Below are 16,026 nucleotides of genomic sequence, written 5' to 3'. Positions count from 1 at the left end.
GAAAGGGGGAGCACTGCAAAGGCCCGTGGCACTGCTATGCTCTGTAGGTGCTGCAAGGCCTCCCTTGCCCACGGCCACTGTTTCCCTTCACAGCTTTTCGAGGATTATGCACCAAACAGTCAAAGACCTGGCACCCAAGTGCGACGTGACCTTCCTGCTTTCGGAAGACGGCAGTGGGAAAGGGGCAGCTCTCATCACGGCGGTGGGATGCAGGCTTCGTGATGCCGAGCAGAACTGAACTCCACAACCCCGGCCCTGATTCTGTCTTGTGAGCACTTTCTCATAAAGCAGCGACTGCGTAGTCTGAACTGGTAAATAAATAAATAAAACAGAACTCACTGCTTTATCGGGAAAAAAAATACAACTAATGACATAAACAAGTATAGGATACAAGATAGAATGTGTGCTGTTAATACTATCTCCTGTTTATGGACCCCAATCTGCATGTTTCTTATTCACCTTGTTGGTACCTTCCCCATCTGTAGGTCATGGAAAAAATCAGTCTCTAATTTCTGCAGCTGTCAAAAATCAGTTGTTGTCTGAGATGAAATTGCCCCCAGTTGATGTGCGTTGAGAGCTGCTGTTGCATCGTACCAAGTGTGACCTTTGCAGCATCCCTGTTACGTGCACCGCCAGCACGCTGACCACCAAACCTGGGTGTTGAAGCTTTTAGTGAAAGGGAAGCAGCGGTTCCCTCCTGCATACCTACCTGCTGTTGTTTCGTTTAAAGCAATCGTGGAAAAATCGCGGTGTGTCGGCACTGTGCACGCACATAACTCTGTAGTGGGACTTGACAATGTGACTTACTTGCTTCCTTGATGCCTGTTTTGTCATGGTAAAATTAAAGTAAACGCCCTTGTCCCACGGATCTGGATCCACTGGTATTTCCCACTGCTTTTGTGAATGGTGTTGTGTTACCGAGCAAAACCTGTAACATTTGGGCAAGAAATCCCTAACGAGTAAAACACAATGGTTGGTGATTGGGGTAATCCAAATCTCCAGACCTGGGAAATGGGTACATTTATGGTCCTTAGGCAGGCTGTGCTGTATCTGTCTGTATAAGGGGTCGGAGCAAAATTATTTTTTCTCTTGTTATTGGTTTAGATCAGGGCACTGCAGCTGCCCGTCTACAGGATCTGCAGCAAAACAGTGTCACCTGGATGTGCACACCTCCGTCTCTTGCCTTAAATGGGTGTTTGCTTCCACACAAAGCTTTAATCTTTAATACTGTTAAGCAGCCACTCGAAACACAAACACTCAGCTAGAGTTAATGATCAGGAAGGAATATGAGGGCTCGAGTTGGATCTCGACGTTGAGGAGCTGGGTGTGTAAACCAAACAAACCACACAGACAGAATCGGACCCAGCTTATCCCACGAACTAAAGCAGCAGCAGGGTTGGTATCGTGTACACGTGGTGTATTCCGCCCTCTGTCGAGCTGATGCCATTATTATACTCGCGTAGCAGTTGCATTACTTAAATCGAGAACCAGTTCGGAAGGCAAAAGGCAATTAACATTTGCAAGTCACGCCGCTTTCTGCAAAGAGGGAGACCCCACAGCAGTATTTAATTCCCGCTCTCCTACCAAAAATGAATTTGAGATCTCTGCATGGTTTTCCCTGCTCTCGTTCTTCTCCTGCAGAAAGTAGATGGAAATTTGCAGGCTACTCTTCTCTGTCCTCTTTCCACCCCCTAAGATTTGGATTGCCCTGCCTATGGATAACATTTCAATATGCATTATGGTGCACTGTGAGTGAATGTTGTAAAGTAACATGTGAGTCGCAAGCAGTCCTCGCAGCTTTACGTGTGTGTCTACCTGAAAAATTGCATGCCTAACTGGTTTTGCAAAGGTAGAGAGTCTTTTTACTTTGCACACTAGTAGCTCCGATACTAGTGTTACGTGATATCTGTGGAAATATTAAACTTTTTTTGATGTGCGTTAACTGGTGTGCGGTGGTTCTTTCTGGAAGAGCTTCTCTTGGCTGCTGGCGCAGTGCTTTGGGCAGAGCTATTGTGCAGGCAGAGCTGGAACCTAATCCCACTGGTGCCCGGGTTTTGTGTGTGTGTGTTTTTATTCCCGGGCGTTCGGGGTCAGATTCAAAGGGGTTGGGTTTTGTTTGACACCAAACCTCGCCTTTCCTAACGTGGCTCAGCAGAGGCGCGGAGCTTGCAGTGCCCAAACCTTGGGGTGTGTGGAGCTGGTCTGCGTGCCTCTCATGCCCTGTTGTGCAGGGGAAACCGCAGTGCAGGGAGACTTCAGCCCACTGCACCAATGCAAATGTGATTATGTTAGGCTTTGCCAGATATTTTGATGGCTGCGTTGTGAGAGCTGTGCTCCTGCAGGAGCCTGGCACACAGCAGCCACGTGCACGCAGGGCTGGTGCTTGCAGAAGCACGGCCTCAGGTGCTCCTGCGCTGCTGGGCTGCACGTCCTACGTTGGAGTTGTGTATGAAGGCCCCTCCTGCATACCCTACAGCTGGGATTCTCCCCTAGCCCATTTGATGTTACAGCTTGAGTAGTCGGACAGTCTCGATGTGCAGCTCTGACCCCAAACAGGAGGCAGAAGAAGCTGAGAAGGTTTACGGGTGCAGGGGATGCCTTTTAGTTGCTGAAGGTTTGTAAATCTTAGGGCTGCTGTAGGGGTGGTGTGAGTGGGGGACCTGAGTTTGCGGCTCCTCAGCACCTTAATCGTGCTATGATTTGTGGGCTAGGCTCGGTGCAGGACAGAGGATGAATGTGAAGTGCAAGTTAAACTTGGTCGTGGGGTGGCTGTGGAGTGAGGAGATGCTGGCAGAGGTGGTGCTGTTTATTGGATCCAGCTCATAACAAACAGGGAGAGAGTTTGTGCTTCCAACGGCGTGACGGTTCCTGCTGTGGCCCAAAGGTGATGTACTAGAGGAGAAACAGCAGGACCTGGTGGGACTTCCATTTCCATCCTCCATTTCCATACTTCTTCTTATCCCTAGGAAACTTGCAAGTGAATCACAAGCTATAACTGTCCGGAGAAATGTCTTCAGTGTTAGCCAAGCAATGACTGAGATGTTTTACTTAAAGCTTTTAGGCTTGGTGAATAAAATCATGGTCTTCTTAATTGTTAAGCTGTAGAAATTACTTCGATATCGACACACAAATCTTACATTTCCTGGGGAAAAGGCCGTTTGCATACCGCTGTTGTAATGTCATCTGCTCCTTACTCTTCTGGGGGTTTTCTCAGAAGCCTTTTGAATAGGTTTAAAACAAGCAGCCCTTGTTTTGTTTTGTTTTCTTAAGAAAAATAATAGCAGAAGGCAAAATAAAGTGTCTCTGAACTTCTGAACCCTGCTCTGTGCTTTTTGTTTGTTCCTTTGCTATAACAATGAGATTCTTCAAATGTTTTTCCTTACAGTCTGCAGGGACTCCGTGGTACTTAGGGCACGAGTAGCTGTACAGAGGGGGGATTTATCGCTGACCTGGACATTTTATACTGCTGCGTGGCATTTAATCAAGTCTATATTTATATGGAGAATTGTGTGTGTTTACTCTGGAGCACAGTGTTCCTGTTACCTCGTATATCACAGGAAATAAAGTCGTTGGCCACGGCATGCCCTCCTCTTTCCAACGAGGGCTTGGGGCATCTCTGCTTCCTTACCCGTTGTTATTTCTAGCAGACAGACTTCTCAGGATCCCCAGGGTGAGTCCTACAGGGGACGTGGAGCTTCGTTTGCAGACAGGAGAAGTCGTCCTCTGCTTTCTGCACCAAGAATGAGAGAGATGCCATGAGCAGGAAACGTCGGCGCTTGTCAGGGGCTGCACGGGGGAATGTAAGCTGGGATGCTGGAGACGGACCCTCTTGGTCCCAAAAGATCTGCACTGGAAAGCTGCTGGAGAAGGGCTTTAACGCCTTACCGTCCCCTCGGCTGCACGTGGGAGAGGTACAGCCTGTGTATGTAACACAGCAAAATAGTCGTGCAGCCGTTCTTCACTTCCTTGGAGCGTGAGTCCCAGAGGCGTGTGCCTCGCCGAGCACCTCTCCAAAGTGTTTTGAATCCCTGTAGGAGAAGACTTGGTGGTGGCTGGCTGCCACTGCCTGTTCCTTCTTGTTCTCCCTCTGCCCTGGTGCACCCCTGCGGTGCGCTCTCAGGAGGAGCAGGCTGGGCAGATAACATCGAGGCTTGAAGCTGCCTGCTGGAACAATTTAAAATGATGAACATTTTAAGAAAGGCGCACAGCCCTGTGCCATCTGCCACGGCCTATTAGTGAGATAAGTTTGCTGGGCCTCTCTGTACCATAATTGCTCCCCACAGCAGCCAGCAAGGTGGAGGAGATTAAGTGGAGAAGAAAGATGTGTCTGCTGGTTTCTGTGCTGAAATGGACTTGGGAAAATCATTTCCCTGAGCACTTTTTCTGATCAAGCAACAAAGCTTTGTGCTGAATTTACTGCATAAGTCAAGCCTGGCAACGCTTTGTGGCTTTTGTTCTCCCAGAGCAAAGGGGATTATTTGGAATAACTGGGACTTGGTGGTGTTGTAGGAGCCTCCTGTGCGCCAAGGTATGTCTCTGGGGTGTTATGTGCCAACCTGTCACCAAAGGTGAAGGTGATTGCAAGGTGCTACTTATCACACCAGCATTAAATACTGCATGGCATTAAGTATTGTGCTTGTGTTTCAGCTTGTCCCGTTCTGCGTGTCTGCACATAACGCCTCAGGCTTCGAAGATGACAAATTTCAGCCTTTATTTTAGTATCTGAGAAGAGAAGAACAGTGACGACAAGATGGGGTAAGTCTGGAAAGGGGAACGAAGGGACTGGCTGTGGTGGGGACCACGGTGGGGTTGTCGGGGTCGGGGTACAGGCAGCTCTGGAAGCGCAGAGCTCTGGGATGCCACCAGCTGTGCACCACCCCTGTGTCACACCCGGGCGGCCCTCTGCTCCTGTAAGCAAGCAGTCGTGCTGCAAACATGACTGCTCAGCTAGGGAGCTGAGGAGCAATGCTCAGCAGCTATTTTTGAGCACCTTCCCCAGTGACGGGAGCTTGCAGCCCCTCTGACCAAGCCTGCCTGTGGCTCTCCAGAGAGCCTCGTTCCCCGGGTGAGGTACCACAAGGGACTATGTGCAGGTGGAGGAATTGCTCAAGCACGCTTCAACAGGAAAAATACATTGTGTTTTGGTACAAGCTTACAGAAATCCATGAAAAAATGACTCTAGGGAGCTGTTTCCCACTTTAAATGATGAGAGGTGGTGCAGGTGAAATCACAGGCCTCAAAATCCAGGAAAGCTTCAGGGCAGGCTTTTCAGCACGGGTGCCTTTGTTGTAAAGGAGCTCAGCTCCACAGCCTCGTCCACCTCCAGGCTGCTGAGCCACAGGAATTAGCTGCCCACACACCCCAAGGGTCCGCCCAGACTGGGCCAGAGGAGCCCCAGCCTTTCTGTTCCTTCAGCTCTTTTCCAGATGGAGCTGTCTTGTGGAACAGAGAACAGGAGCTCGCCATCAGGAAGGCAATAATTGGTAGGATGCTGCCTGAGGTCTGTTTTGCTTCTGTTTTGACGTGATGGGCAAAACCTTGTCTTTTCTGTATTGCAGCGTGGCTTTAAAGGAGGGCTGAACTTGTATCCAGAGCTGGGTGATGTTCGGACCTACGTGGATGTAAGTCTTGTTTTATTGTCAGAGTGCTTTTGGTGCTGATGGCACCTGTAAAAGCCCCCTAGGAAACAGACCTGCCTCAGGACATCTACAAACCTGCTGCCTTTAAATGGTGTCTTAGGATATGCCCCATCCCTGGAAGCGTTCAAGGCCAGGCTGGGTGGGGCTTTGAGCAGCCTGGGCTGGTGAGAGGCATCCCTGCCCGTGGCAGGGGGTTGAAGTTAAATGTTCTTTAAGGTCCTTTCCGACCCAAACCGTTCTGTGATTTTAGCAGAGTCAGAACCAGAAGAAGAAATCAAAGCGTTTGCTGGGTGGGGGTAAATGATGTCTTCTCTTCCTCATTGAAGTGAGTTTCTGTGTTGAAACTTGATTTCCTTGACTTCCTGCGGGTCGACTGGTAAAGGGATGGGGATGTAAGTCGCAGCTTGTCTTTCTCAGTTGCTTTTATACACGGACACCACCGGAAGGCTACCTTGAAGCCTGAACGAAACCTGTAAGCGTAAGAAAAGAAATTAAATGGCAGATCTTTTTTTAACTGCGCAGAGAAAGAGCAAGTGTGTAATTCTACCTCGGAATGACCATGGAGATGAAAGGTTTCAATTGAAATTGAAGCAGGAAATGGCACCGGGGAGCCTGAGGCTGGGCTTGCTTCACCAGTGTCCTGAGAGCAGCCCGTTCTCAGGGCAGAGCAAGGGAGACATCTCTTGGCACAGCAGGGCTGTGCTCGCACAGCCGCTCAGTCTTGGCCACGTGCTGATCACACGTCTGCTGTCTGCACTTTCTTTGGAGGCAGAAAATCTTACGGTTTTGTTGTTAGTAGCATATAAATTCACTTCTCTGCCTGCTGGGCACAGCTGAGAATCACAGTGGCTTTCACCTCCAGAGGTTTCTGCCTTTACAGACTGAGATCTGCGTGCACGCTACTCACCTCTGGTTAAGACAACAGTATATGATGGGGTTGTACATCGTTGAACTCATGGCAAGCAGAAAGATCGCCAGGTACACCTGCTGAATGTACTTCTGCTGGTAGATGTCCTCCTTGAAGCTCCCCAGGATGAAGTATATGTGATAGGGCAGCCAGCAGACGGCAAAGATGATCACAACTACCACCATGGTCTTCACAAACTGGAAGAAACACACCGTGTGTTATTCCTGGGCTCTGTAGGGTTGTCTGGGCTGGCTGGGGAAATGGGAGATGCCGCTGTTGTTTTGGGTCTGTTTTGCCCTCCTGAAGCGCTGTGTGTGGTACGTAGAGCTGGGCTGCTTGGGCAAACGAACTCCTGGTGATGGAAATGAGGAACAAGGAGGGAGCGAGAGCAAATGTTTTGCCATGCACTTCCTGCAGAAGAGCCATCAGGGAGATTTGGTAGGGAAATGGGAGAACTGCAGTTACCCTGAAACCTCTCCACCCCATCCAGAGTTTATCCCTGTGGTGTGTGGCTTCACTGGGCACTGCTTTACTCTCTAAGGACTGCCGGGCAGCCTGGCCCACTGATGTGAGCCTTTCTTCCTTGGAACCTGGCTGGTGCGTGTGAATCACCATTTTTTCATGCTTCTTGGCTTTACCCTTTACCCCCCAGCCCAAAATAATTCGTCAACCTTTCGTGCCCAGTCCCACAAGATCTTGCATGACGTGCAAGCTCTGTGTTGGAGCTGGGGGCAGAAGAGCTGGTGTGTTTAGGGTAATTATTTTTAAGTTTCACCTCTGACCTTTTTCTTGGCATTGACTTGGTGTTCGTAGAGGGCTCTATTAATGTGGTTGCCTGGAACCGCGCTGCTCCACAGAGTAATTCCTATGATGCTGTACGCAACAAACATCACCATTAAAGGCAGTAAGTAAATCAACACGATCACTGCGATGTGGTATCTGAAACAGAAAAGCAGGCACATTTGCATCGTCAGTACATCCTTTGAAGGGATCTGGCAGAAATTGGCTCCCATTAACTTCAACCCCAAAGCATAAAGCAGCAGAAATTTTGCCTGCAAACATCATTAGAGAGGGGCTTCTGTAAGCAGCAAAGGCTCATCTCATCTCTCCCATGTTGTGATGATTAGTCCTTGGACTGGATTCACTGCTCTTTCACGACAGTGTAATGCTATTTATCTTTTATCAGAGGGTTACAGTCCACAGCCACCTGGACTTTGCTATCCTGCTGCACTCAGGGAAGAGACTTGTAAGGCTTTTGGCTGTAAAAATATGAACCTTTAGATTGTATTTGCAAAAGGAATATTCCAAAAACCTACTTGATGAATGCAGTGGAGCCAAAATCTTAAGTCAGCAATGATCAGGGATTTGCAAATGTAGCTGGCTGCTAGCAGAGTGCACAAACTCAGCAGGACAGGTAGGGAGGAAGGAGCATTGCTGGTTTATAGCACGTGCATGGTGAGTGACAGCCATTGTTGTGTTTCTGTTGCTGGCTGGTTTTATTTGTGAGCACATGCACAATTAAATCTTTTGTCACCACCAGGCCGCTTGGTTTCTGCTCCGGATGAAAGCGCTGCCATCTCCCTTGGCTGTACGTGAGCTTGAGCTGTGATACCCCATGAGCTTCTGCTGGTTCCCCCGTGCTTGGGTTTGATTTTTTTAAGCCACCACCATTTATGGGGAGGGAACAACCTGCTCACTCCATTACAGCAGCTGTCCCATTAACATAAACAGTGTGAAAAACTGGGATTAGGCAGGAGGGCTCTGGCACACGCTGCTGGCAGAGACCACAAAAGGCTGGGTGCGTGTTTTTTCTCAGTGGGACAACACCGTGTGGGTACTCGGATACTCATCGCATTAACAACCGGGCTCGGCTGTATTGCAGAGCACTGTAGGAGTCAGCACTGGGGCTCTCCACATGGGACCCCCTTTCTGCAACATTAAACCCTGCCGACAGACACTGAAAGGGGAGCGGGGATGGTTCGGAGTCAGGAAATAGCAACACAAAGCTGTGCTGGGAGGGGGAATCCACCCTGTTGTGTGGGGGGCTGCATTTCATTGCCAGCCATTGCCCTGGAAAAGGCACTTAATAAAGTAAATAAGTGTGGAAAAATACTCTGTTTGTCAGCTGTGGAGTGTTTGTTGTCAGCCTGCTCTCCACCTCTCTTAATACTTCTTTTCCTTAGGATTGGGACTGTCACGAGAGTGGCTGCATGTGGCCTTTTCTCCCTGCTCCGTATCGCAGGCGTTCATCCCGACAGAGCCATCAGTCACGATGATTTCTGGAGATCACTGCTTCCAACCTCCTTGCTAGGAAAGCTACTGAAATCTTCAAATCTGAGGCTGTTCAGGGGGTGAGCTGGTGAACATCCTGAGATTTATTGTGCTCAGGAGCTGCTGCTCTTCAGCTGAGGATCCCAGAAGGAATCTGCCCTGTTATTTGCTGTGGTCAGGACCCAACTTTTCTGGGCCCACAGAGATAACAGGCAGAGATTTCATTGGTAATCTGCCAAAGCTTTGCTTCAATTCCTCCCAAAGAATGGCTGTGGGAGAAATAAACCTGATGCTTTTCACCTGAATGAAATAGCATGCACCTTTGCAGGTGAGGGGTTAGGTGGCTTTCTCCAGCTTGACTCATAAAAGCAAATAGGCCCCAAATGCTGTTTCGGCCCCAAATGCTGACACAATCTTTTATTTTCACTTTCAGGCTTTACCAAAAGGCTTCTTGGTTTTAAGGTGATTTCCTACTACCCCTCCTTCTCAGTTGATGGGAACCTGGTGTACTTTGTTCCCAAGCACGTAGGACGGGGGTAGCACCAAGGAGCCCTCGGAGGTATGTGACCCAGCAGGGCTGGGATGTGAACCTGTTTTTACTCTTTGCTGTTTTTTGGGACTGGGAAAAACTGACAGCCAGGGGCTGAATGTGCCGTGGATCAGCCAAGTTTACATGGAGTTCCTGGAACTTGGCACTTATTAGTGTGAAAACCTGTTAGTTGGGCAATAACTAACTGTAGAAGGCGCCCAGCTGTCTGCCAGAGGTGCTGAAGGGAAAAGCATCCGTGGTGCATGTAGCTGGGGAAAGGCGCTCACAGCGAAGGATGGATGCGGGGAGATTAGCACTTGGTTTTGGTTTGAGGAATTGTTTCCATTTTGTTAATCAATTTGTTCCTTTTCCTCAGTTCTTCCATTACTGCTTTGTAGAAATGTTTTGCCTGATAGATTTCTCAAGCTGCTCTGTATATCATGTACTTTGAATCATGATTAATCACAGCAGATCCCCCAAATGCAGGGTATGGCTTGTTTCATCTGTCTGAACAATCTTGCTTTAAAGCAGGAGGAAATTGCTATGAGGGCTAGGAGCTCTCGGGAGTGCAGATGTGTGTCTAGATAACATGCTCCTCTTTTTTTTTTTTTTTTTTTTTCACAGACAGCAGCATGATTTTTAGCTAATTATGTGGCTTCTCGGCATTAAAAATACCCAGCTCCCTTCTGCCTGATGGAGGGGGAGAATCCAAAATCTTTAAAAACCAGAATTTATTGCTTGTTTAAAGACTTTATGCTCGTTTCTCTTAAATCCACCAAGCCCTGTATCTAGGCTTTCTAGATCTTATAGCCAACTTTCAAAGCAGGAGGATGGAGTATCACCCTTCTTCGCCCTGAGCATGACAACATGGTTGCTTTTTCCACAGCTGCCTTAAACCAAGCTTAAATGGGCTGCCCCAAACCCATGTTCCCCTAACAATCTCCCCCTCCCTCAACCCTCTCTCCCAGTGCTGTCTGTAGCCCACAGTTTGGTCACGACATTCATTTCGTAGCTAACTTTAGCAGGAACCGTGAGTTTTCTTGTTTCTCTTACGTGAGCTGGTGCTTCGATCCCACGTCATCTGGCCAGACGACGATGCACTTTGTCGTTCCATTGTCTGTCAAGATCTCGGCGTAGAAGCACTGCGGGAAGGCGAGCCCAAATGCCACCAGCCAAATTATTCCTATGATGACTCGGGTGTTTCCAGCAGAAAGCCTGGGCTTGAAGGGATGGATTATAGCCACATACCTGTAAGAAAAATGGGTAATGCTTTTATGGCTCCATTGGTAAACCGTACAACAAATGCAGCAGGTGTAAAAACTCCCCAGCTGATACGGTGGGATTTATTTGTAGAGCCATTCGGTCAGGTTCCAGGAGCTAACCCCCTTCTGAAGAGAAAAACTGCAAGTCTTAAGGTAGGATGGATTGATCCCATCTGGATGGATACAGCTGGTGCAAGGAGGAAGCAAGCATTTATACTGTCTGCATATGGGCCTTCGCAAGTATTTCTCTTTGATAATTTTTTTAAATTACACTTTAAAATGCTTTGTACATTTGGTCTGAAATTTGGTGCTGTGAACCGTGTTAGTTTGGAGATATGCACTGTTTAACACCATGCCCGTCTTCCTTCCTCAGGAAAATGACCTAAACGTGCTGGTCCCATTAATTATCTCAATCTTGTTTACACCCCACGTGATGACAACAGCAGATTGAAGCCTTGAATTTCTTTTTCTCTGGAATTTTTCCCCCTGATTTTTAGCAGTGGAAAAGCCCTGTGCCATCCACCTCTGCCTGTAAATGCCGGAGCACTTGTGCTTGTGATTTAAGGGAAAGGCTGACCCTTTCTTCCCACACCTGCTCGGAGCCCTCATGGCACATCTGACTATTAGATTATTTGCAAGCCCAGGGCGCTGTCTGGTTTTAAGTTTCCTCTGCAGGAAGGCAGGGTATCGTAACAAGCCCTTAATCAATTATGCATTTCTTGTCATGCTTTCCCTTCTCCTTGTCATGGTTGTTTACAAAGGCAAAACAGAGTGGAAAATGCCAATTGCCTCCTGGTTTTTACAGCGAAAATGTGACAAATTCTGTGCTGTCTCCTGGCCAAGCCGTTTGGAGAGAGCTCTGCTCAGGCACTGCTGCAGGACAGAGGGGGACTGCACGGACAGGCAGCACAGTAAGCCAGAGCTGCACGGCAGCAGAGCCTTATTTAGCTATGAAATGTTCGTGTCACCTCGCTTTCCTTAGCTCATCCTCACTATACAGTGCTCAAAACTGCTCAGGGAAGGATCAAGCAGCAAACGTTCTCCTGAATATTTGCCCAGGGAAGTGCCCAAACCCGTGCCCTGCAGCTTTTGGTGACCAACAAGCCCCAGGTATAAACGCTGCCACTGGTGAGATCTGCTGAGGTCTCCTCGTTCCTCTGGCTGTGCAGAAAAGCTCCATTTCCCCCCTGCTTTGTGCCCCTTCCAAGCGACACCCCAAGATGCTGGCACCCTTTCTCTGGTCCTTGTCCTGCGTGGACGAAATACGCTGAGCTCCTACCGCTCTTGCAAAGAGGGCCTAGGAGATTTTGTTATCTGGAGCGTGAAACTTGAGCTGATAATACCTCTTTGCCTGGAGTGCTGCGTGCAGTGGAAACAGCTGCTCCAGCACACAGCAGCCCCAAATGGGGCAGCAGAGTAGTCCTAAACGCGATGATGAGCGGTTGTGACAGAGCCTTGTCCACAGCAAAGATGCCTAATAGATCGATCGCCTCTTGTCCTCCTGCCTTACAATAAACAGGTTCAAAAGATGTTTTATTAAACTTAAACAACCGAGCCGAAGAGGACACAAGTTCTCATAACAACAAGTGGAAGCTGCAATTTTCCAGGAGACAGCGTCAGGATCTATTTTAAGGTTAAGCGAGAATAGCTAAATATGGTTCGCAGGGAGATGCCAAGTTTTCTTTCTGATCCTTGTCACGCGACAAAAGAGATTTTGGCTTTATAGAAACTTTTGCCAAGTGTCCCCAAGGAAAATGGGAGCTGGGAGACATGGGGACAGGCTGAAAAGGATTATCATTTTTTTTAATATTCTTTGGCAGACCACACGTATAAAATAGCTGTTACCAACAACCCATGATTAAAAGCCAGGAACAGCAAAAGGGTATTCGAGTCTCAAACTGAGACTGGAGATCTGCTTTCATCTGGACACCTGCGGGGTGACCAGCACACGGCTCATCTCCCCGGGCTCATTAGCGATCCTCCCGGTGCCTCCAGGAGCCCCTGCCCTGCTCTTTGGAAATGGCACGGCCATGTCCCGGCTTCAGGTACAAGCTTCAGTGGGCGTTGCAGGGCAAAGCTTTCTTATGCCAGCTGGGTTTGTTTATCTCATGGGATTTATCTATCGCTTGCTTCCTCGGCTGGGCGTGCCAGGGCAAACCAAGCTGCCCGCAGGGACGGGCGGTGCAGAAGTGACCCCGATGACTCAGGGAGCAAGGTCTGCAGATGGCTCCGGAGGGATGTTGGCTGGGGGAGCTGGGAGAGCCCCGTGCCGATACGCACGCTTGATAAGAAGCAGAGGAAGGCTGAAGGAAACTGCAAAGCCAACGCGAGGGCTTCACTTCTGGCTGACCGGGGGAAGACCTTTGCCATGGGGTTGCAGCAGGGGCATAGGATGGAAAAGACACAGATGTTCCTCCCCAGAGTTGGGCAAACAGAGGAAGAAATGGAAGGAAGGCAGGCAGAGAGTCTCAAAGGGAGCACAATCTCCCTTATTTCTTTCACATGGCACTGCCCATAAGGCAGGAAATTCCCATGGGCTTTTGACCGCTTTCTAGTAAAAAGCAAAACATCGTGCTGCTCAACAACGAGGTGTAAGCACATCCGGAGCGCCCAAATTTAAGCTCAAGTAAAAGAGACTCGGTGGATGCAAGAGAGCATTACGAAAATACCAAATTACCTCAGAAGTCAAAGCCTCTGTAATTACTTTCCTCCCGCTTGGAACTGGTCACTCTTGTGACCTGGTGAAAGCCACTGCCGTTTCTGATCCACTTCCCAGTATTTCTGGTGGTTTGCCACTGCACTGGACTCACAAGCGGGGTTGTGGGTTATGATGCTCTCAGCATCCCACAATACGTTCCTATTGCTCCAGCTCCATCCCAATGATGGGGCCTTCTCGTGGTTTAAAGAAAAAAGAGCTTGCGTGATGACGGGCAAACATTTTATGACCAGGGACATGGGAACAATAAAATTTCAGCCACTTCTACTTGTTACAGACTCAGGAATGGCTCAGGCTGGAGATAAGAGAGGAGAGCCTAACTTTCTTCCCATTACTAGTGTGTAACCCCATAGCCTATTTGTCTAGCTCTCTCCCCACTTTGCTGATAAGGCTCCTGACAGGGTAGGCAGGGGCCAATTGCACAAAGCATTGCGATAACATTTTCTACCTTAGAGCAGACTTCTCAGCTCTGTATCTTCCCTAGTCGCCTCTTACCTCTCGGCGGCCACGGCTGTCATGGAGTAAATGCTCACAAACATCGCGGTGATGGGGAACCAGTTCTGAAACCTGCAGAACTCCTTGCCAAAATACCAGACGTTGTGGCTGGCGTAAATGAAATTGAAGATGGTGTTGAAAGCGGACATCAGCAAATCCGAAAGGGCCAAGTTCACGATAAAGTAATTGGTGGCAGTCCTCATCCTCCGGTGCGCGAGGATGATCCAGATGACGGTGATGTTGCCGACGATGGAGGTGATGACGATGAAGGAGTAGGTGATAGCCCACAGGGCGATTTGCCAGCCCGGCTGGGTGAACTGGGTGACGGCCGTCTGGTTGTCGCCCTCCTCGAGGGAGTCTGCCTGCAAAATGTCGCTCGTGTTTGAAATGGGAAATGTGCTCATGGTTTTTCTTCGGCTAAGCAGAGAATAAAATCAGCTGGCGTCTGCTCATTTTCCTGCGGTAAGTGCTGGTGTTACGAATCCCCATGTGCATGGCTTAAGTGCTGTTAAAAAGGCCCTGGGATGCGATGTCTCGTGTCCTCTCCTCCTGTTTTCCAAGTGAGGCGATGCAGTTCCAGGAGGAAGTGATTGATGGCAAGGGCCTCCAACTTGCCTGGCATTTTAACCTGTGCCTGAAGAACAAACACAAGAGATTAACTCTTCCCACTAGAGGTCCTTTTCCTTTAAAAAAGACCAAAAAAAAAAAAAAAGGAAGGGGGGTGTTTTCCAGGTCAGTGACAGGCAATCTCTTCCTTTACCTTATTTTTAGGGCCAAGAAAATACAATAGAAGTATCAAGCCATTAGTAACTTGGATCCAATGGAAATCCCTTTTCGAGGCAGTGGTTTTCCACGGCGTCAGGTATCCGACCCCTCTGCAGTGGCACCGAGGCGGGAGCTGTTCTGGGATGGGTTTGCTCCGGGGTTTAAGGGCACTTTGAAAGGAGGTGGAGTCTCTTGCAGGCAAAAGCTAAACAACCAATTCGACATCGAATGAAACGCAGCAAAGTGGTGCTTAAAACTCGTTTCCTCCCTCTGTTTATTTGGAAGTCATCTCTGAAATGGACGTGCTGCTGTATCAGCGTTTGTAGGCTTAAATGCAAAGGTAGCTGCTGCGCTGGGCTTGCCAGTCCTGCCGTCCTTGGGTTTCCAGGACCCTTCCTGGCTTCATGGGAGCCCTTGTAGCAACAAAGGAACAAACTACATTCAGTGAGATTTGAGCAAAGGGCTCCTGCTCTCTGCAGCTCTGTGTAGGCTTATCGGTGCTTTTGATACGTTTCATTTAATGGGGACCTTCCGCTATAATGCGACTCAGCCAGCCCTATTTAATAGACTTGGTATGGTTTGATTTACGTCGATCAGAGCAGCATGTCCTGCTGGTGCCTGAAGAATCACTGGTGAATATTGCCTGGAGAGAGGCTTTTGGTACAGTAAACCTGAGCAGTGACTTGTAATAAGGCTTCAGGGGGAAGCTGGTGCCCAGGATCTCATCTGGAGCTCCAGAAAGCCACCGTCAGCTGTTGTCTAGCACCAAGGGACCTCAGCTCCCAGCCCTGTGATGCTGAGGGGCTGAGTGAGGGATGCGGAAACCAAGGCTCAGTTCTCCCTGGGATCCCTGCACCCATTTTCCCAACATGTGGTGCAGAAAAATGTATGTGAGGAGCCCACATCTGGTGTACCTGCAAGGGGAGCCCCCGGCCCCACCTCTGCTGGGAGCACAGCTCTCCCGCTCGCTGGCAGCTTTGGAGCAAGCTACGTAAACAGATGCAACACGTCAAGGCTGAGATTTTAAAGAGCACTTGGCACTGGCTCGTGCATGCTCTGCTAGAAGCTAAAAGCATTTCAGGTATTAAGACCTGCTTTCAGGATTCAACTCACTCCCTTACCCAGAAACTGCAAAAATGCACAAAATGTCTCTTCCTGTGTGTGGCCAAGCTGTCCCAGGCCCTTCCCCTGACACCTTGTTAAACAGCTTACGAGCCTTTCGCTTTCTGTGTACAGTGCAGGAAGGCTTTTCATCTGTTTTGCAATGTGAGTTCAGTAGCTAATTGTGTTCACATTTTTTTTTAATTTAGCTCACTCAAATCTCTTCCAGTTTCACAGAGGCAAAAGCCTCCGTGTGTCTAGCTGAGAGGGTGGCTAAAGTAATTCATCAGCCTTTGTTACGGGAAGCACAATATTAGCAAGCATTCCCCACAAAAATTACT

The 16,026-nt window shown here is 48.9% G+C and overlaps 2 protein-coding genes across 6 annotated transcripts in view; one reads left to right on the top strand and one right to left on the bottom strand.

Moving 5' to 3' along the window:
• Positions 1–1,942, top strand: part of LOC137859600 (hexokinase-1) — a 31,869-nt gene extending 29,927 nt beyond the window's left edge. Inside the window, exon 18 of the mRNA XM_068688851.1 lies at positions 94–1,942. Coding sequence (XP_068544952.1) covers positions 94–238 — 145 coding nt within the window. The 3' untranslated portion in view covers positions 239–1,942. The remainder of the gene's footprint in view (positions 1–93) is intronic.
• A 2,745-nt stretch (positions 1,943–4,687) lies between these two features.
• The window catches only part of TACR2 (tachykinin receptor 2), a 13,499-nt gene continuing 2,160 nt past the window's right edge, over positions 4,688–16,026 (bottom strand). For 2 of the 5 annotated variants that reach the window (XM_068688856.1, XM_068688858.1), the window contains 5 exons: positions 13,820–14,997; positions 10,400–10,594; positions 7,329–7,485; positions 6,547–6,743; positions 4,688–6,109 (listed from right to left, as the gene is read on the bottom strand). In XM_068688856.1, coding sequence (XP_068544957.1) covers positions 5,914–6,109; positions 6,547–6,743; positions 7,329–7,485; positions 10,400–10,594; positions 13,820–14,223 — 1,149 coding nt within the window. In that variant the 5' untranslated portion in view covers positions 14,224–14,997 and the 3' untranslated portion in view covers positions 4,688–5,913. Of the gene's footprint in view, positions 6,110–6,542; positions 6,744–7,328; positions 7,486–10,399; positions 10,595–13,819; positions 15,228–16,026 lie in introns of those variants that run through there. The other 3 variants (XM_068688857.1, XM_068688859.1, XM_068688860.1) reach the window with 3 other exon arrangements.

Source organism: Anas acuta, chromosome 7, assembly GCF_963932015.1.
Source record: "Anas acuta chromosome 7, bAnaAcu1.1, whole genome shotgun sequence".
Lineage (NCBI taxonomy): Eukaryota > Metazoa > Chordata > Aves > Anseriformes > Anatidae > Anas > Anas acuta.
This window is presented reverse-complemented; position numbering and strand designations above follow the sequence as displayed.